The sequence below is a fragment of the Mugil cephalus genome, chromosome 21, assembly GCF_022458985.1.
Source record: "Mugil cephalus isolate CIBA_MC_2020 chromosome 21, CIBA_Mcephalus_1.1, whole genome shotgun sequence".
Lineage (NCBI taxonomy): Eukaryota > Metazoa > Chordata > Actinopteri > Mugiliformes > Mugilidae > Mugil > Mugil cephalus.
This window is the reverse complement of record NC_061790.1, coordinates 18,238,730-18,260,484: the sequence shown is the minus strand read 5'-3', so window position 1 is coordinate 18,260,484 and position 21,755 is coordinate 18,238,730. Positions and strand designations below refer to the sequence as shown.

Here is a 21,755-nt window from a genome sequence, read left to right as displayed (position 1 = left end):
AAGTACATCCTAAAAAAATTATCATACAATAATTACCACATTTCTGGTGCAGTTTCAACATAAACTTTACAGTTTTAAAGCTATGAAGGCAGATTCAGAGAAGGACGCCAACAACATGAACATTCTGACACTCTCAGCTCTACCATAACTTCCGATTCTCGCATGGTGCATTCACTGACATCAAGGACAAAAAAAAGGGAACATAAACACATGACCTTATTAATACTGTGCCTTCTTCTTTGTGTACCATGGCTAGTTATTTTCTCTAGCAAATACTTGATGTGCAGTCTCATTCTCTGTTATGGACGTTGGTGTTTGTTAATTAAATGCTGTCGAGAAGATTTGGTCTATTTCAATTTGGCTCCAACCAGTATCCAAACCAAAACTTGCTCTTACTCATAAATGGCATCCTCTGTATTTATTCCCCCTTGACTTAATAAGTAATAATAACACATACTTATTACAATACAATAGTCACAGCCTGTACAATAGTCACAACCTGTTACCTATTATTGGGTATATTTTGCACCTTTTTTCTATTTGCACTTCTAATCTTATCTAATCTTATCTAATCTTATCTAATCTAATCTAATCTAGTCTAATCTAATCTAAAAAAATAAAAGAACACTGGTGGACTCTTGCATTACATGTATTCTTATATTAGCAATGCCATGTTTGTCAAGATCAAGCTTCTTGTACATTTCATGAGAAGACCATAAGAAGACCATGAGTGGTAGATTGAATTAAGTTAAGTTTGAGTTGTGCGCTCCGTGGCAATGTCAAACTAAGGTCAATGTTTGTTTTACACCCCCAACCCCCATCCTAAACACACACGCACACACATTCACATTAATAAATCATAAAACTGGAGGTGAGAGCAGCAGCAAGGCAGTAAGAAAATAACTGATACACAGAAGGAGGTCTGTGACAGTTAAAATCCTGCAGGAGAGCCAATGTGTTTGGAGGATAGGAGAATTGACTGGGCCAGAAATTGGGTATGTGTGTGTCAATAATAGGTTTGCCCTACGGTGTATGGCAATAAAAACAGTCAATAGAATCCCCAGATGTCTCCTGCATTAACGAAAGCCTGTTTCAGTAAACAATACATAGATACTGTATATAGATAGATAGCAAGGCTGAGGAATACTGCAGGAAACACACATGGAACCCAGACCACCTCCAAATGTCCTGTCCTGGGGGTGTTCACACCTAGAATCTCCAGATTGGATCTTGTTGCAAGGTCTGAACAGGTCCATTGACTTCAACAATAAATTGATGAATGGTAAAGTGTATTGATGGCCAAGTATACTATATAACTCTTACTGTCATATTGGCTAATCTTAACTGGCATGTCCTCAGGATGTCTTTCGTAGTGAAAACATGAAATTAACAAGTGACATCACAGACAGTAACATCCACTTCCTTTTTGTGTGCATCTATTAAACTGTGTATTCACTAGATGGATGAATTTGCACAAATATAAGATTGAAGCGTAATCCATCTTTTAAGCTGTGCAAGTGATCATGTAAAATAATAATATGACTGGATAGTGCCTTTGTCTCATTGATAAAATGCCATACATTTTCTACGTTAAGCTAAAACAAACCAAATCAAGAACCTGTTGTCTCAGTCATACACTATATAGCATGGGTGTAAAACTAATTTCAGTTCACGGGCCACGTACAGCCCATATTGATTTGAAGTTGGCCAGGCCAGTGACATAACAGCATAATAACATATAAATAATAACAACTTCAGATTTTTCCATTTGTTTCAGTGAAAAGAAGTGCAAGTACATTATAAAAATGTTTACATTTGATGAACTATCTTTTTACAAAGCATTTTATCAACAATGTGAAATTTCGTAAGTGACTGACTAAGTGCACTGACTAAAACAGTGAGCACTTGTGGACAAATTAGGTAATTTCATCCTGCAAGCAAGGTTGGACCTACTGACAGGCTGGTTGTGGCGCACAGGCCCTATCTTTGACACCCATGCTGTATATAAAGTTATATAAAGCCCATCACCATTTATTCCTGCTGTGCAAGTGCAACCTAAAAGAGCAGAAATGAGTTTTAAGTCTTTGCTCTCAACATATTTTGTCGGTAGTGCTCGTAGTAGTGTGGTCTTCATTAACACTTTCACATACATTCTCGGTCACACTCCATGTGCACGTACAGTTCCCATAATTAAATAGTGATGAACACACTGTAGATTTCTCAGTTTTTGTCTCCTACTTCGGAAATTGCTGCCGTGGCTATTTAAAGAGAAATTAAAAGAAAATGGCAATGGCATTGTAGCATTATTGAATGGAACTACGTGTTAGAAGAAGAGTGAAGGTTCTTTATGCACATTATCCACCCGTCACCTCCATCTGGCTGTTGCCACAGAAAGCTTGAAAGGTGTCATCTACCCCCTTTTCACATATGAACACAGATATCACACGTAGTTCCATTTGGGTGTCTCCTCACGTCCCACCTACCTCAACACTCTCAAACTCTCTTTCTCTTTCACACACCCTCATGGAACTGTTATTTTGTCCACAAACAAAAATAAAAATGAAGCTGAACAGACAGCGCTGCCCGATTTTTTCTCAGTTTCCACAGTCTTAGAATTCGAAAGTCTTACAGAGCTACACTCAGCCTGAACACATATGGGCTCAGCGCAATATGCAAACAAGTGTGTTGTAACTGTTGAGAGTCATTCAGAACGCTGTAAGGAAATTGGTAGATTAATACGAGCTTTTTGCAATTACACAAGTGAAATTGTAGCTAAAGCTTTCCAAGTTCCCATAGCAATTACTGAGTGATTACTTTACATAAACATACTTGTACTCTGTCACGAAATGACAAATCTGAAGCACTGAGTATGATTGTTTTGGAGACTAATGACAGAGTAAAAAATAGCATGCAGATCTTGCCTGACAATTTAATATATTAGAGGCAGTCAGGAAAAACTGGCTGCTGAAATATGGATGGGCTTAGTTATGTGACTTCAAGGTGTAGTGTCCACCACCATCAATTTACCATGCTGCCCACATAAGAGGAATAGCTCATCCATTTCTTCCACCACTTGAGTAAATTGTTTACAGATGTTGAAGCAAACAATCACAGGGATTTATTTATCAAGAAAAGATTTCTATCAGTTTCACTGCTGCGAAACAGCACATTGTGGCTGTTTGGTTTTGCTTGATTATTGTGTTCCTAACAAGATAAATCATATCGACAAATTAAAATTCAAACTGCTGTGGGTGCTGAATTAGTGTTATATATGAATTCAAATTCACCTCACAGTATTCACTGAGAGTGTGTCCTGTTTGCTTGATTAAGAAGACTGGGGAAATATTCATCATGCCATTGTGGTAATGTATTGTCCAATTAAACCCTGTGAACACACATCCAGCCTTGACATAGAATGATTGGAATAATCAACATGAAATTAATTCTACATGGTTCTTAATGTGTCATACACCCAAGCAGCCACCATTTCCTGAAAACCTAAAGATAGAAGTGAAAACAAAAATTTAAAATTACTATGATTGGCATTTACCCTAAATGCTGAACCCTTAAGCTAAAATTCACCTTTTGCATTGGAGAATAATGTCTTGCTAAATTAGCCCAATATCTGAGGAGGTCATATCATATTGTATCGTATCGTATCATATAATATCGTATTCATATGAAAAGTGTCTATTGCTTTTAGAATCAGCATAGTAAGCGACTTGTGTTTTGACTTGCTGAATTAAGTCAATATCTGGGGAGGCTATATCGTATCGTATCGTATCATATCGTAACGTATAGTGTGATTTTTTATTACAATGCATTGCATCACAATTGTTTTAACTGCTATATTACTTTTATATGCAGCATATATACTGTATGTATATATACACACACACACACACACAAACACACACACACACACACACACATATACACACACACACACATATACAAACACACACACACACATACATATATATATATACATACATATATATATGTACATATATCTGCCCGTCTGACAAGCCTTCACCTTTTTCTTGGGCGAAGCTCACACCATTGACACTGAAATGCACCAAAAAAAGCTCCTTCCGAACACCTGTGAGTGACTTTTTGTAAATATTGTATTGTTACAGCTGCATCACACCTTTCATGCTGCATCCTTTGGTCACCATCTTCTACATGTGGACTGCTAACAGGGTACTTCAGATTAAGAACATCGTATACATCTGCTGTGCTTCCCTGGCAACATTTCCAAGATAAAGTAAAGGGTTGTGCCAACAATAACCTCATGTACCATATATATTCAGTTTTCTTGCTGACGGACTAATGGTTCCCACTTTTATTGTCCCAGCTGCTTTATTGGGCTCCTCACTGCCCTGCGCAATTACATTAACACCATATTCTTGTCACTGTGATGTCTTGCATGTACTGTATAATTTGATTAATTTAAAAATTACTATGGAACAGCAAGTCAACCTTCACAATATATCACCCACTCTGTCTACAGCTGCGAAGGTGGGTGCATGTTAGACGGCAGCTTAAAAACTACTGTTACTCTTCTCTCTGCAGGTTCAAGCTACTCCCCATTCACTAGCCTTTTTTTTTTTTTTTGAAAATTGTTTGTTCATCAGAACTAAAGCTTATATCTTTCTCTTCAGAATGGCCGTGTTTCCTTCATTGGACACCAGCTGGGGGGGGTGTCCTTCTCGCCCAACAGCCGTGACCAGCAGGTCAAGTTTGCCCGCGCTGTCCAGATCACCTATTACCTCCGTAACAATGGACCCGTTGTGCAGGATGCCATTGCAGAGCGCTGGGAGAATGAGTTCTGTGCCCTGGTCAGTCGGCTGTCCACGACCGAGGCACCCCATGCATCCGACCAGCTCCACATCCAGTCACTCACTTCCTTCAGCTTGTGGCGGGACTTCCACCAGACGGGTGTGCTGGCCAAGGGTGAGGTGCTGGTCAGCCTGGTGCTGGTGCTCCTGGCCGCCACCATCTCCAGCTCCATGCGGGACTGCCTGAGGGGGAAGCCGTTCCTTGGCCTCCTCGGCGTGCTGACCATCTGCATCGCCAATGTGACAGCTGCAGGGATCTTCTTCATATCGGATGGGAAGTTCAACTCCACACTACTGGGGATCCCATTCTTTGCCATGGGTGAGTAGGAGTGTGTGTCGTGACTGAGGCTGTGTGTGTGTGTGTATTTCAGTGTGTAATGGTTGGATAAGGGGCTTATCAGAAAGGCACTCATAGTGGGTTGATTGTGGAAAGGTTTAGCAGGATTGTGATGGGCTTTTCCTCAGTTGCAAAGCGTTGACAGTGGCATGTGTGTATCCACGTGAGTGAGTCTTGCGTTTGTGCATATTCCTTCCTTTGGAAAAGTTGTACTGATTTAATACTATTTCAGTGAACTGCATTTCTTTCAAAAAGGTAATTCAGTGGCATTATTTTGCAGAAACTACTATTCATGGAGGGCGTAAGAGTGGGTGTTTCATGGCAGGTTGGACTAAAGCAAGCAGAACGTGAAACAGTGCTTTGTGAATTATAATCATTAACAATACCGCATTACAAAATACAGCAGGCAGTGCATATATTTGCATTCCTCTTTTTGTTATTCTGCTCTTAGTATCTTCAGCTTGTGTTTTACCCTTCCTTCTTACTCCCTGTATTTCTTCAGCTATACCTTGTCCATTTACTTAACATTATATCTTGCATTTCCTTCCCGTGTGCTCCTAAGGTCAGCCGATCCCTGGGGCTTTGGTACAGCTCTGCTGCAGGCCAGCTGGCATAACTGAAGTTTAAGTAAGACTCAGGAACAGGAGGCTGGACCAACTCCTTGTGACCTAGAGGCAGGGGAGGAGGAGGAGAAGAGAGAGGGGTGGGGGCTTGCGATGAGGTTTAGAGAGACTAGAGAGAAAAGTCAAGGAGAAAAGAGCAAAGAGAAAAATGTATGTGATGTATGGGTAAGACAGTTGAGAGAGCACAGAGGAAGAGGGCTAGATGGACAGATAGATAGGCAGGAGAATGAGAGAGGGAAAGATAGAGAGAAAGACACATTCAGAGTGAAGAGGTGGAGAAGGGCAAACAAGAGGGAGAAGACTTGATTAAGTCTGTAATTTCATGTGACAGGGCCTCAAAGGCAGCAGATGTCTACGTTCCTCTTAGGAGGTCCTGTCTGAGACACACCCTTAACTCTACATCGACGCCACATCAAGGAAGACACTCTGAAACTGAAACTGATAGGTTTGTGATGGCTTTATCATTTAAAGCTTACATTTAAATTTCACACTTAAGGTGAACAGGTCCATATTACCACATTTCATAATTTTTGTTTTGGCTTTTTATGGTCTGACAAACCATAGAACTTACTGTGTCTCAGTGAGTCTATCCATTTCTTTGAATTTTTGTCATTTGTAACCCAATACCTATTCACATTTTCACACAAATAAAGTGATGCCAGGTGGAACTACGACGATAAGCATTGCAAGAAGCTTTAGGTTTCAGTAATTATAACTATATTACACTCAATAAATCAGAACTTTGGTTGAATATTATCTTTTCATAAAGTTTGAAACTGGTTTTTTAGATGTCGTGATGACGTATCTCACCATTATTTTAATGATAATATACAAAACATTCTGTAATAGTAGCAAACTAGTTTAGCAAAAGATTACTCGATTAATTGAAAAAATAATCGATAGATTGATCGACGAACTGGAAAAAAGTCACCTATTAGTTGATTGAAAAATTAATCATTATGCGCTGATCTAAATGTTTTACACAATATTTCCTGGAAATTGACAGTAAGTTACCTAAGTAGATTTACTTAATTAGCCCTTATTCCTTCTTATATAAGGGGTAGTCGCATTACAGTCACTTTCTGGGAAAAGCAACAAAATGAGAGGGCCTCGGTAGACGGGCTTGAAATACACAGACACATGGTTGGATACATATTGCTTTTTAATACAAAAACACTTTAGGAACAACTCTCAAAACATGAAGAAGACCTGGCCTCCAAATTCACGATGAATGAATATGCTTTTCACAATTTACATTTACTGAGCTGGTAGCTTGCAAACAAGACAGTCATCTGCTGCAACTAAGTTATCCTAGGTTCTAGTTTAAACAGTTTAAACAGCAGTAACATTGCAGGGTATGTGATAGCATGAGATCAGTTGAAAAGCTTTTGGCATAGTTTTGCTATACATTCATTTTCATCTCTCATTTTTGCGCTAATGAGTTAGCCCGCAGCTACTGGTGGCTACATGCTAACAAACAAGCTTTGCAGAAGCAGATGTACCTCTGAGCATTGTTCAGCACTACATCATGGTTTATTTGAGTTGGTGATATACACCATAGACCTAATTATCTTATCTGACTTTAGTCCCACTGCTTCTTAGTTGGTTCTGACTCCCTTCATCTCTTCTGTTGAGACTACTATAACACATCATATCTAGCACTATTAAAAGCCTTGACTGTCAAAATCTGAATTAAATCCCCAAGACGTAAGGGCTGTAATATTAATATCCAGCTTAAATTGCAATTACTTCTTTCTTTGCAATTATGGAATATTTGTCTGGTAGCATGACATTTAGGTTTTATTTTGTTTGAATTTGATAGTCCTAAAACCAATCAGAGCCATTTACTTTTACAAAGTAATATACTTCCTTGCTTCCTTGTTTCCCCTTTGTTTTCTTATTTTTATTTATGACTTTCTTGAAATAGTCTCGCCACAATCCTTTTGCCAAATAAAGGCAAGAAGATACTGTCAAGAAGCTGGAGAAAACAAAGAAGAAAGCAGCAACTAAAGATATCTTCACTTCACTATTGTCAGTATCATTAAATTTTAATGGAAACGATAAGATTTAGTACACAGTGTGTGTGCAAGCTTTTACAAATTCGCTTTTCATTTATCATTTATCTCTGTTCAAGAGGGGCTTTTTCTGTGAACCAAATGAAACTCCAAGGAAGTGCCTGGGAGTTTAATTTGCAGATAACTATGTTGCCGTTACTCTTCTGTCCGTTACTGTATAAAACCCACCCAAACAATTGGATTGGCTCGGCAGATCTTTGCCGAGCATAATCATTTCAGAAATGTTGGCTTCTTTGGTTAGTGTATGAGGCAGATATCTTTATAATGCACAAATAAGTGGTACAATCATGACAATAGAATGCATAGAGTATAAATATCAAACAGCTGCAGTGTGTATTGTACTTATGCTGTAGCAGAAAGATCCAGGACTTAAGTGGAGATCTTAATCACTTAATGCACTTACCAACCTTACTACTACGTTTGCTTGATTCAGCACAGAGAAAATATTCAGGTATAATGACTACTGAATGCTTGACCATGAAATGGACTTTTGATTGCCAAAAATGCTAGGAATGCATTCCCAGCAACTTCTGCCTTTCACAGTAACACAGCGATATGTAGAGGGGCGGATCTGTAACAAAAACATATTGGTTCCCACAAGCACAATAGCCTCCCTCACTGTGAAGTGGAAGAGGGTTGGAATAACCAAAAGTTTAATACATCCTTATACCTCTCTCACCTATTGGGTCATTGTGGTAGAGTGGGCAGACGGAGCTGCTCCTGAGTAAAAGCCAAAAACCTCTTCATTTGTCTGATGGGATGGAAACTGATCTCTGACCTGTTATAAATGTGCTGTGCATGGTGTGGTACCACTTGTCATTCAGAGATCAGGAAACTTTTGGTAGCAGCCACGATTTTGAACGGCGTAAGGATTTTGGGGGGATGATGAATGAAACCCAATAAAAACATAAAGCCTTACGAGTGGCAGACTTCTCCATACGACAGTAAGCAGGTCGCAAGAGATGGGTAGCGCTTAACATTGACTATAGTTTGTGATATTCAAGTAACTTACTTCCACTGCTTCTGCATCTCTCCAGCATCTGATTAGCAGGGAATTTCGTAGCACAGAATTTGTTCAGTAGAATGGAGAGTTTATGTATCTGGCACTGAAATTTCTTTCCATCCCCAAGAGGAAGTATAAAACCTCCCTTTGGTGAGGGAACATTCAGGGCACCTTACTTAGCTTGCAGGAACAGTGACCTGACACTGGTGAAGCAGCAAAACATGGGTGGATGGGTGCAGGGAGCGATGGGTTGGATCACGAAATGTGTAATCAGAGAATTAAAGAACACAAACAGCATTTGAGTGACAAACAAAATGGTACTTGCAACGCTGTGACAAAGTCTGAATACACCCCCACGTGTGAAGTCATGGTTTACCATTTTCAACAAAGCCTCCCCTGACATTGTAGAAATCTATTTTTTGTTCTCAGCAATTGAACTAATGTCATCCCTGGCTTATGAATCATGTAGAGGAAGCAGCTCTGCACGGGGCAGGTACCACCATGTGTCTTCGGACCTTTTTTTTTAATATGGAGCAGCCTCTCCTCCTGTTTGTCCCCTGTGCCTATCTGTCGTGTCATCTGCTGGCTGGCCAATTACTGCTGAGCAGAGCTTGTCACTACCTTCTCTCTCTGGATATGTGATGACTATTAGAAGTGTAAAAACAAGCAGGGAGAGGGGGAAAGGGAAAAAAAATCATAAGACTCATAAAACATACATGCTAGGAGGTTGACTGTCTATTCTGTCTTTTTGCTACAATAGGCTTAAACGAAGTCAGCGTACTGACCTTCCAGAGCTGTGTATTACTTACTTAACACATCATGCAGGTGCTGTACATTCCACTGGGACATGATGGTGCTCCACAGTGCTGAGCTGTAAAACAGTCTTTTTCTCCTGAGCCAAGTCTGAGTCACAGTGTGGGTACAAATTGTTTCAAATTGCTAGCTCGTGTGAAGTGAGTTTAGGTGCATGTCGTTTCTTTTAGGTCAAACAACAAATGTCTTCCAACGAGGGGTTGTAGGCATTAGGACTAGTCAGTGTGTCGACCTCACTGCTGTGCCATGACGCTTTAAGCATCATGTTGATTATAACAACAGGAACGCCTCCTAGAAGACAAAGGTTTTAGAAAGAAAGAAAGGCTTTATCTCTCAAGATTTATTGTGTGTCCTTAAGGTTGAGGCACAGACAGGCGTGTCCTCTCGTGTAGCCATCCAGCTCTTAGGTTGCTAGTTATAGCAGTAAGTTACACATAAACTCAATGTGTTGAAGAACTACAAAGTTAGTGCAACTGGTTAGAACCAAACATCGATAAATCACTGAGCTGGGGTGGCGTATAATGTATATATGTGAATGGGTGGGTCTCTTGGTAATGCTGTATTGTTGCCACAGTGCAGCTGTTAGTAACAAGTTATCTAGGACAGGGCTGGTTGAAGTCAGTACTATTAAAGATGTTTTCTTGAAAAGTTCTCTCTCTTACACCAGTTCTCTGTGTTCTGCTACATCAACCCGAACCTGTGATGTTCCTGTCAGTGCTTCTGCATGATTTACAAGCTGTTTGGAGTTTTCTTTCTGGACCTTGATGTTTTTACGGACTGATATTTTCTTATCCTTTGAGGGCAAGATGGATAGTGACACTCAACATTCGCAGCCAGTCACGCACAACGGCCATCTCTGCCGACGGTGAAAAGCCTTCTGGGAATTCCTGCCTGCTTCTATAAGTAGCACTGGATGACTGATGATCGATCTGTGGATGTTATTGCTGTGAGTGGCTCTGAGATGATGGAAGTATGGCAGCTTCAGGGTTATTAAGGACTGCAGGGAGGTATTATAAACCAGGTCTATACATCAATTAATAGGGTTCCATGATGATACAGTCCTTAATGGAAAAATACACTATTTCTGAAAGTACATTTGAAGTTCCTACAATGTACTCCTCCTGACATTTCCACCATTATTTCATGTTGCCAAGAGATAGTAGAAGTTTTTTTTATACTGGAAACCAGATTTGCTCCCTGCTCTGTTAGTATCATGTTCTGATTTATTCAGCATTTCCACTTATTTCCTTCCTCTCCAGAAAGTCAGCATTCAGTGTCTCTGCATCTCTAATTTGAAATGATGACATTTGCATTTTCCTACATGTAGAGTATACAAAGCCCTATCGTTTCTTGCTGGTAAAACTGACTTCAAAGACAGTTGTGAAATGTCACGGTCCAAACAAAGCAGACAACAACGAGTGACTGCAGCCTCTCTCCTCATTCCCACAGAGGTGAAGACCGCAGGTAACCCCAGGAGGACATTTTCTTGAAACTAAATGTTTAATCCAACTCATATTACTGTACTCTGCCTGTCTTGAATGTGTGCAACACCACTGTTGTACCTGTATAACTTCACTTTGGTGAGGTCATACAGGTCTGTAAATGCATTGTCTGCTTGAAGCTTGATTTACAGCAGATGAACATGCATATACAATGTGCACAGATGAGGCGTGAGACATAACATCATGACCATCCTCCTAATGTTGTGTAGGTCTCCCTTGTGCTTCCAAAATGGACATGGACGTTCTGTTTTTCAACAGATTTGATTCAGGATCCACTCCCTCACCTATCCCCAAGAGCTGTGACCATCAGTCTGTATCCCTAGCCATGTCCTCTCTGGCTTCCAAGTCCCTCCTCCCCCACAACATCTCCTGGACCATCCCCACTTATGTCTACTCCACCTGCTGACACCTCTCCACCCCCACCCTCTGTCCTAGTCTCTACATAGCAAAGCATCAAGTGAGAAAAGGACTGGGAGGGATCAAGCCAAGGAAAGCTGCAGGTCCAGGTGGCATCTGTTCCAGACTGCTCAGGGACTGTGCAGAATAGTTCAGTCAGGTGGTCATGTACATCTTCAACCTAAACCTTAGTCAGGAGAAAGATCTGTTCTGTGGAAAACTTCCTGTGTGGTTTGAGAACCAAAAATCACACACCTGAGGGAGCCCAACCACTTCAGACCTGTGGCTTTAATATCTGACCTGATAAAGACCATGAAGTAAGTGGCTGCTTCTGAACCACCTCTGTCCCCTAGTGAGCCCAAAGCTGAAGTCAACCCAGGTCAATTTTCAATGTGAAAGGGGTATTATAATCCAAGCACTGGGGTGGATGATGCTGTTACCTACCTGCTGAACCTCCCTCTTGCACGTTGAGGAGCGCAGAGATGCTGTGAGAGTCATATTTTTTGACTTCTTCAGTGCCTTTAACATAACCCTTGCTGCTCAAGGGGAAGTTATGGGAGCAGGGGTAAACAGCCAACTGACTGCATGGACCATCGACTACCTCACAAGCAGACCACAATATGTCAGGCTTCATGGCTATGTGTCTGATGAGGTGTTTTGCAGCACAGATGCTCCACAAGGGAAAATTCTTTCTCCATTCTTCTTCACTGTGGACATCGTGGGTGGATACAAATTCCTGGGCGTACACCTGAACAACCCACTGGACTGGTCGGACAATACTAATGTTAAAATAGATACAAAATTATGTTAATGTTGTTAGTGGTTGTTACTGATCATAGATACTTGATCAGTTTGGGATCTAGTGAATTTGGAGAGAGTTGATTAGAATTTGAGATGACTGAGAGGCCCCGAACATGAGTAAGAAGTGTATGTGTGTGTGTGTGTGTGTGTGTGTGTGTGTGTGTGTGTGTGTGTGTGTGTGTGTGTGTGTGTGTGTGTGTGTGTGTGTGTGTGTGTGTGTGTGTGTGTGTGTGTGTGTGTGTGGATTTATACACGTGCCATATGTTCTCCAGCTTCACAGCAGCTCCGCCTTGTTACGTCTAAAAGTATTGATTTCCACATTACTGTCAGAGTTCTGTGGTTAAGGACAGAGCTGAACTGCACACATACACACACACATACACACACACACACACACACACACACACACACACACACACACACACACACACACACACACACACACACATGCAGCACTCTCCACTTGACATTGCCATAAATGTGCCGATCCATGACAGGCGGGAAGGCAGAGATACGAGCACGCTTACAGGAGTGTGTCATGTGGAAACAAATTGAGTACATACCTGATGCATAATGTCATACACTCTGCTCATAAAACAAGTCAGAGCACCTCCAAGGTTAGGCTTCTACCAAAGTATATGAATTCAGAAAAGAGATTAAAGTGTGTTTAACTATTATGTATTGATTTACTGTAGCAGCCTGCAGTGAAAATGTGATGGAGTTCCAATCAACACAAGAGGTGTCTTTAGTTTCTCATACCATATGCCTCCAAACCAAATTACATACCATTAATCAGGCAGCTGTATAATTCCTCATTGGGAGTAACAGGGCAGGGAGTGCTGCTAGTTAAGCATTCATGTTTGGTCTTTTGAAGTAAAGCACAGGGGTGACACAGAACTGCATTCAATGCATAAATGCATTTTATTGGGTTTCAAGATGGCTCACAGTGAGTCATTCTTAATTTATAATCGGCTAAAAGTAAAACAATATTTGAAGAAAAAAAATATGCAATTTACAAATTGTTGCTGGCAAATTTCCTTCCTTCAGCTAAATGAAATGAAACAAATAGTGCTTTCATAATTTTCACCAGCTAAGAGCTCAGTGGCAGCTGGGCTCCATGTTGGAATAGCATCATAAGTTTTAAAAAAAAAAAGGTTCCTTTAATCCTGCTGTATTTTCCATGTGACTCTTTGGCCAGGCTAACTTTGCACTGAACCCTGTTTGCAGAAATGAACTAGCAGTTACCCCTGCCAACCTTCCAATTTATGTATCCCCAGAATATTTTTAACAGTGGTGGAGACTGCTAAGTAAGCATGATATTTGCCAACATACACTGATCAGGCATAACATTATGGCCACCTTCCTAATATTGCGTAGGTCTCCCTTGTACATACAAAACAGTTGTGACTCATCAGAAAATAGACATGGACCTTCTGAGGGTGTCGTTTGGTGTCTGGCAACAGAACATTGTTAATGGGGGGTCTTTGGGTCCTATCGGTTGAGGGGAGGGGGAGTGTCATTGCTATAGGGTGGGGGTTCCTGGTCTGGTCTAGGTGGATGATACATGTCTAAGTAACATCCACATGAATACCAATGCAATCCAAATGTTTCCCTGAAGAACAATAAATTGTCACAAGTTGGTCAATGTTGTTTTCTTCAGGTTTAATGTTGTGGTGATCAGTGTGTATTATAAATTGATTGTGATATCATGGGTTATGTACACTATGTAAAAGCACAGCAATAATGGATTAGGCTGGGCCACATTATATTACTTTCTGCATTGCACCTTCTCATTTGAATTGCAGTTTGTGTGTGATACTGACTGGGGTGACAGCCACTTTTACAGATAAGAGACTATGAACAGGTGTGCTGAAGGGGGGTAATCCATTTTTAATAGAACATTCAGCAGGAAGTGGGGTCGCAAAAGGACCCCGCTTAATGGCTAAATATAGCATCAAAGAGATGTGAGATCTGGCATTTTTAATGGTTCAATAGAAATAAAAAATCGAAAAGCACAATCTGATGTGATTCTGCATTTTGCTCTTCTCTGGTATTTTTGTCCGCTGTCACGAATTGCTTGTGAAGCTATTTTACATCAAAGATGACAGTGTGACACTGATGGTCCTCTCGTACGTTCATTTCAGGAGTCGGTGGGCTTTCTGTGACAGTTGTGTGAAAGATAGTAATCACCTGGGAAGAGATGGGAGGAGAAACATTAACAGGGATTTGATTGGATCAGTGGGCGCATCTGATGTGTGTAGTGTTCACTGTGCTCCATGAACTGTTGGACTGTGTGTTATCATGTTGCAGAGAGACTATGAAACACTTTGAAATTTCTTCAGTATATACTTCTCACTTACTTTATTCCGAATTTCGTCAAATCCCTTAACCAGCGCAGTGCATCTCTAACACATGCTCTAATGTATCATAAAAATCACCGTCTCCAGGGAATTAATTAACTCTCAGGGTCTGATGTAACAGACCTTTCTGCAGGAGTCAAGGGAAACACGCGAAAAAGTGGTGCACAGACGAGCTACCTGACCTGAAAGACCGAATTTGACAATGTCCACCCAAGGAAGTTCCCTTCCGCCGCTGTTCTTTTATGTGCGACAGCAAATTCACTCCGTTGTTGTGTAACTGATGGAAACCAGTTTGTGACCAGTCCATTCAGTGCAAACCGTTGCAAATTACTTTTTCAACATATCCAAACAACAATGTGTGATTTGTATATCACCTTCATCAGTGGGCCCATCAAATTCTTCCTTGTTTGAGTATGTTGAAAAAGTCCAGAAATGCATTTTCAGGTGAACACAAACATGGGGAAAGGCTAATAATCAAATAGACATGCAGACAGAATTGCAGGCTGCCTACTCATCTAAAAATAAATCATCACATGGCTCAGTCCTAACACTGCACCTCTGCCGCTGCTTTATTAGATTGTTAAAACAATAGAACTGCATTGCTGGAAAAAGGAAAACAAACACGTACACGTACATATGAATAATATATGCAGACTCCTCTGCAGAGAAGCAATAGCAAGTTTTCGTCTGGAAGGAGAGGGCTTGAAAATGCAAATAACCAAATTTGCTGTTTCACACCTCAGGGCAACTCCAGAAAATGTGTTTCAAGCCCTGCCAGACTCCTACTCAAATTCCAGGATAATGTTGGTGCTGAGTTGTAGTAATGCGGTATTTTGTTCATTGTGAACAGTGAGAATACTGTGCAGCAAAAATGTGTTGGTAGGGATGAGAGGAAAGGCAAACACACATGGCTTTGTGGAAATCGTGATGTCTGTCGGTGGCTTGGTGGCTCTGTCCACCCCTATGGTGATGCTCTACGAGGCTCGTATGATTAAACTTTGGTACGTTCAGGGCCTGCATTGATTAACAGAGCTGTGATTTCTGCCTACTCTACTACTCACCTTTGAAACAACTTTGGTAACCTCTCATTTAGCGCCACCCACAGGTCAACATTTCTGTACTGTTGTAAAATATCTCAGCATTAACTGCAATACAATAACTGCTAATAATCTTTATTAGGGAATGGGTATTGCTAGTGATTTCCTGAATCGAGTCGATTCACAAGGTCTCAATTTGATGCAATCCATTTTTCAGTTGAGTTTACTTAAAACTGAAACTAATGTCATCAGAAATGTGAGGCATTTCCCCAATAATTAACTGTTAGTTTCACATTTTGCATATGACTTTGCTTTTGTGCAGCTCTTAGACTTAAACAGTCTTTATTAATCCACAAGGGTTCAAGAAGCTCAATTGCACATAAAAAAAAAAAATCCTGGTTACAAAAATATTAAAAATAAAACAAAAATAATGAAATAAATAAAATTATTTAAACAAGAAATGCACAAGGTTTGCATAGGTACAAGAAATAAAGACAGAAGTAAATACATACTATGTACATAGGAAGGGTAGATAAGGTGGTGATGATGTTTTTGAATCTAATCAACTTCTAGGGCTGACGGTGCTTCTAGGGTTGTCATGTTTTGGATCCACGTCACACGTGGACTGATCTTGATTTATTTGTTTGAAATCAGTCTTGGGATACCACAGGGAGGATTTTATCTACTGTATTTAAAAACCTGAATCAGTGGTTTCATGAATCAATACTATATTTTTCAAACCAAAATAAAGTTGAATCAGAATTTATTATGTCTCAACACAGCCTGAGTCTTCTTGTGCCACAATGAGCATGCCTTCCTTTTGTTTTTACTGATTAAAACATATCCTGCAGATCCAAATTTGGTCACACCGCCTGAAACCTTTCAGCATGAACACAACACCCACGTAAACAGAGTCGGTTGAAAGAACACATGCACACCAATGCACGGCAACAGCAGGCATACACATTAGAGGTGATCAAAGAGATGCCAAAACCACCAAAGGTGAACTAATTAAGATATCTCAGTATGTCTTGTTAACATCCTTGCGGGCCTGGTTTCATATCATTAGTATTTTACATTCTATATTCATGATAAAATATTCAACAATAGACCCTTGTGGCTTTGATGACTGATCAGAAAATGACAACTTTATGCTTCAGGCTCCTGCTTATAGTGTGGAGGTGAAATCAAATTAAATGCAATTGTGATTGGAAGCCAAAGAGAACTGAGTCTCTGAACTTGTTAGTGTTTGTTAATTGCCTTCTGATGCCTGAGAACAGAATGTGAATGTCGCCCTGTAGAACAGAAAATGATGCTGTCTTTCAGTAGTCATTGCTTGTGCATGTAAGCTGATTGCAGCAGCCCTGAGCTCACCTCTAGCTACAGTGCATCAGGATAATTAGTCAGGCAGGTGGATGGAGGTGACGCTGTGGACATTAGACTTAAATTTGAGATTCTGATTCTGATTTCAAAAAAAACAGAAAAACTAAAGTTTGTGCGTGTGTTATTACCTAAATATTGATTTGGATGTGAAGATTGCTTTTTGGGCTCCCCAGTGTTGGTCCACGCTTTCATTCCCCTCATCTGTTTTTATTGATTTTGCATCACACTTCTGCAGCGAGACCTCCTCCTCGCGATATTGGCTCCTCCGTCATCCCCATCTGTGTGACAAGCCGGCATGCTTAACAGTCACCCTGATTGGGAGAATCCACAGTGGGAGGGAGTGGCTGGCGCACTCTTTCCCCCACGTGATGGATGTGTTCTGGGGGCGTGCGCGCCAGAAGTTTTGGAGCAGTAATTTAGTTTAATGACTCGGTGGCTTTTTGGCGTGTGCCAGGGGAGGAAGAGGAGAGGGCAAAATCGGCCAGGGCCTCCATTAGAAGAGCCCTGTGGTCAGAATGTAAGACTGCACGGCTGTTTTTCTACCCCCTACGCCTCCTATCTTGGCAGAAAATAGCCGGCTGGACAGCTGGTGACAAACTACCCCCTTACAATCCATTCAGGGTTGTACCTGCATCTGGGAAATACTTGCAATACAACCCCTTGTGCCTCTTCATCCTTTCGTTCTGAGCTACAACTTCTCACCTCTCTCCCTCTCTTTATCTATCCCTGAATCCCCCAGTTCCTGGCTCACCGGTATAGTGGTTGGTCGGCAGTGCACGCTGTCCCCCATTAGACAGAAGGAGAACAGGTGAGTCTTTAAAGGTTACAGCGAGTGTAGAGGAGATTCGGAGCTGCTGCGTTGGCGCAAAAGTTCATCAGTGTTGTCTGGAAACATCGACAAAGGTTAGCACATCCCAAACCGATATTTGGTGGCCGTTGAGTAACCTGAATGAAACAGCCAGCGCTGTCTCCAGGAGTTAAGAAATACAAAAGTCAGAAGTCTAACTGCCTGCTTAGAATAAAGTGCATAGCGACAGTCAAGTCTGGTGGAGTTAAAAGCATGCACGACCTTATCTGGGTCTACAAGTGAGAGGATTATGACCTGATCTGTGTGAAATGCCTCATTATAATACTGACCTGAGCATCACATTATCGCAGAGTCAAAAAATTACACCAAGATTGCATGTTTCTTATTTAAATAGCACACCCAGACTAGACATTAGACTGTGAACAGCACAGACACTGGGGCCAGGGGAAGGATTAATTACATTTCAGTCTGATTTACAGTTATTTATGTGGTCATTAAACATTTAATATCAAATCAAATGATTGTGAGAGACTACGGAGGACAAATCTGACGCACTAAACCCCACCCACCTTAGTTACTGTTGCTATGTCTGTCAAGCTTTATGAAGCTATTATTAACTCCTTGAGTTGGTTGAAAAATGTGTCTCTGGCTGACTTTTTATTTTCTCCAGCAGAGCTGCCTGAAAATGAGAACCCTGCAAAAAGGGTTTTAAATATGCATCACATACCTTCATATACCCTATGTGATTATGCAATTTATTGCATGAAATGTTAGTTCAAAAGCCAGCAGCCTGTATATATTTCACTGTAAAACCATAAGCTGTGATAGCTTCATTTCCTTCATCTTCTTTTTTTTTTTTTTATCTCAGAGGTTTATATTGTTAGTGTATAACTTGTTACACCATAAGTTTTGGTTTAATGAAGTTTTAGTCCTCTGTATGTGCTGCACATATGGCAGATTGACAATAAAGCAGACTTTGACTTTGATACATGCAATAAACCGAACTGTTTATGTTCTGAAAGTGACGCATTAGCAATCCATTGTTTTGAAACAACAACTAAGTCACTTATTTGTCAAGCAATAATTTTGCTGATTTTGGTATTTTTGGTATGGTATTTATTATACTTTGATGCCAGTTTAACTGCGTAACTAGGCCATCAGCCCAGATCATACAGACCATAACATACCCTGATGTGCACCATCAGGCCATTATAATACAATAGGTTATGAACTGATATATAATATCTAGCCAAAATTAGATGAGAGGCAGGGTACACCATTGACAGATTGGCAGTCTATCATAGGGCACAGATACACAGAAAAACAAACATTCATATGCACATGGACACTTACGGCCACTTTAGAATTGCCAATTAACCTATCTGCCTATTAAACAGTATTGCAACCCTACATTTTGTTAACATGCAGTGAATTGGTCAATCCCAACTGATCAATAATAAATTAGCATGACAGCATGTACAGTAAATAAACAATAACGATGGGCTTAGAATTGAGTCCTGTGGTACTCCACAGAGAGGAGAGATTTATTTATTATTCATTTATTCAAATGTAGATTTAGTGTTAATTTTGGTTGGAAACTTAAGCTGCCCCCTGGTGCTAAATTGCCCATATTTGCAGAGAGAAAAAGGTTTCTATGTCCAAGATGTCTTGCTAAATTGAGAAAAGAGCAAAATCTTAGTAAGGACGTTTTGGAACGTTCAAAATGCTATTACGAGAGCCCAGTCAGTTCACTTAGCTGTTAGCAGATGTTGCATAAGGCCCAAGTGCACAAGTCCTTCACTGCAGCTACTGAAAAGTATGTTACACAGCCTGCAGACGTTCTTTCTCTTCGTGCGCTTGTTCCACAGTGCGTGGGTGGGTTTGTGTGGGTGAAGATGCTGAGAGCTACCGAAAATGAGAGTGTGGTCTTCCCTGCAGACTCATGATCATGGCCTTAAAATTTTAGGAGGGTAGCCATACTGTGCATGCCGCTATGCATGGGACGTCGCAGTTTTATCACTGCAATAATCGCGTCTCATGTGAATGTGGACTGTCACTCTGCCTCCATTGTGTTACCTCATCCCAAACTTCCAGATAGTATTGAGTGATAGTCATGTTTCCAGCCATGTCTTTTTCTCCCTCTGTAATTTTCGCACTTTCTCATTGATTAAAATATCTATTTACTAAATCACACAAAAAGATAAAGATAATTGTAAAAGGTACTTTTACTGTACAACCATAAGCTGTAGTAGTTTTAGAGGACAAAATGATGCTTTCTATTGATTTGAATTATTATCATCATCATTATTTGAATTTGAATTAAATAGAATTTTATAGGTACATAAAGGTCTAAAAGAGTATCATCTGTAATTGTTGTTGGCTTATGTATAAGTGACCCCTACAGATGATACATGACTTTACTGCTTTAATGTTACTTCAGAACCCTATGTACGGAACTTCACCTTCCACTAACTCCCACATCAACTGAACCCTGGTTAAAATTTGTCCTGGAACTAGTTTCTGTTGTTTCTTTGTCATTTTTAGCATTGCTGTGTTTTTATTTTAATATGCACATATAAATATGTGTTAGCTGCAGGAGTTGTAACCACTCGTGACCATGTCTTGTTTTAATAAACAAAATAATAAAAAAAATGAAAATAAATAGGATATAATAGAATTTTGTATTGTTTTATTATATAATACAATATTATATTTACTGTGTTTTTTGTCTTGGTGATGTTATGTTGACCTGCATAGACCCCAGGAAGCGTAGTTGTTACCTTGGGCAGTGACTAATAAATACCAAATAAATAAATAAATCCAGAATAAGCAAAATAAATGTAAAAGACTTGCATTTGTATAAATTGACCAGAGATAGAAACTGGAGTAAAATACACGACATACATTGGAAGGATAATGATAAGGTGCAATGATATGGATGGAATTATCCTTTTTGTACATTTGTATTGTACGTTTACTGGAGCTATTCATCCTAAAAACAAAAAAAAACAAAAAAAAAAAAAAAAAAAAAAAAAAAAAAACACTGCTTCAACTAAGAGTTCTAATATGTAATAAGAACTAGTCTCAAGTTTATGGTAAAACTGTCTTGATGTACTGATGTCCTCCAATTGAACATTAGACCTTGGCTTCATCTTAAGAACAACAGATGTAACCAACTGTGACTCTATAATTTCACACTAGCTGCTATGTTTCCAAAATATTTACTTTTACTGCTTCTTGTGTCCCTTTGTGAAATGTCTCAATAGATTCACGAGAGCAACACTGGTATTCACCAGGCATGAAGGGTTGCAGGCTGCTATCATTTCCAAAGCACTTGACACCTGACGGAGGATATGTCTTAGTCAGACATGGGTGTGAATACATCACCCTGGCAAACGTGCGTCTTTTTGATCCTCGCTTGCACTTTCATTCCACTCTCATCCCTCCTAATTGGGATTCTTCTCACTAAGGGGTAATAAGGCTTTCAAAGGCAGAGGTGGATTCACACAGAGGCAAGACAGGTGCGAAGACTCCCGGGTGTTTGTTAGAAATAAAAATGAGTTCTGTTCTTATTAGAAATCAGACTAGATCAAAACTGCCAATGGTATTGTCATAGTATTTCTTAAATCTGGTCCGTTTGACAGGTCTCACCAATACTCTTTATGTTGCTTTAATACACCTTACATGAAGCTGTTGAGCTATTAGTGTCAAATAATTTTGGTTTGACATAAAACACAAAACACAGCCTCTGCAGTCACAAAAACATCTGTGTTAGG

General features: G+C 40.1%; 1 protein-coding gene across 1 annotated transcript in view; it reads left to right on the top strand.

The window, feature by feature from the left end:
- Positions 1-21,755, top strand: part of ptchd4 (patched domain containing 4) — a 40,632-nt gene that overhangs the window by 5,976 nt on the left and 12,901 nt on the right. Inside the window, exon 2 of the mRNA XM_047574495.1 lies at positions 4,665-5,160. Coding sequence (XP_047430451.1) covers positions 4,665-5,160 — 496 coding nt within the window. The remainder of the gene's footprint in view (positions 1-4,664; positions 5,161-21,755) is intronic.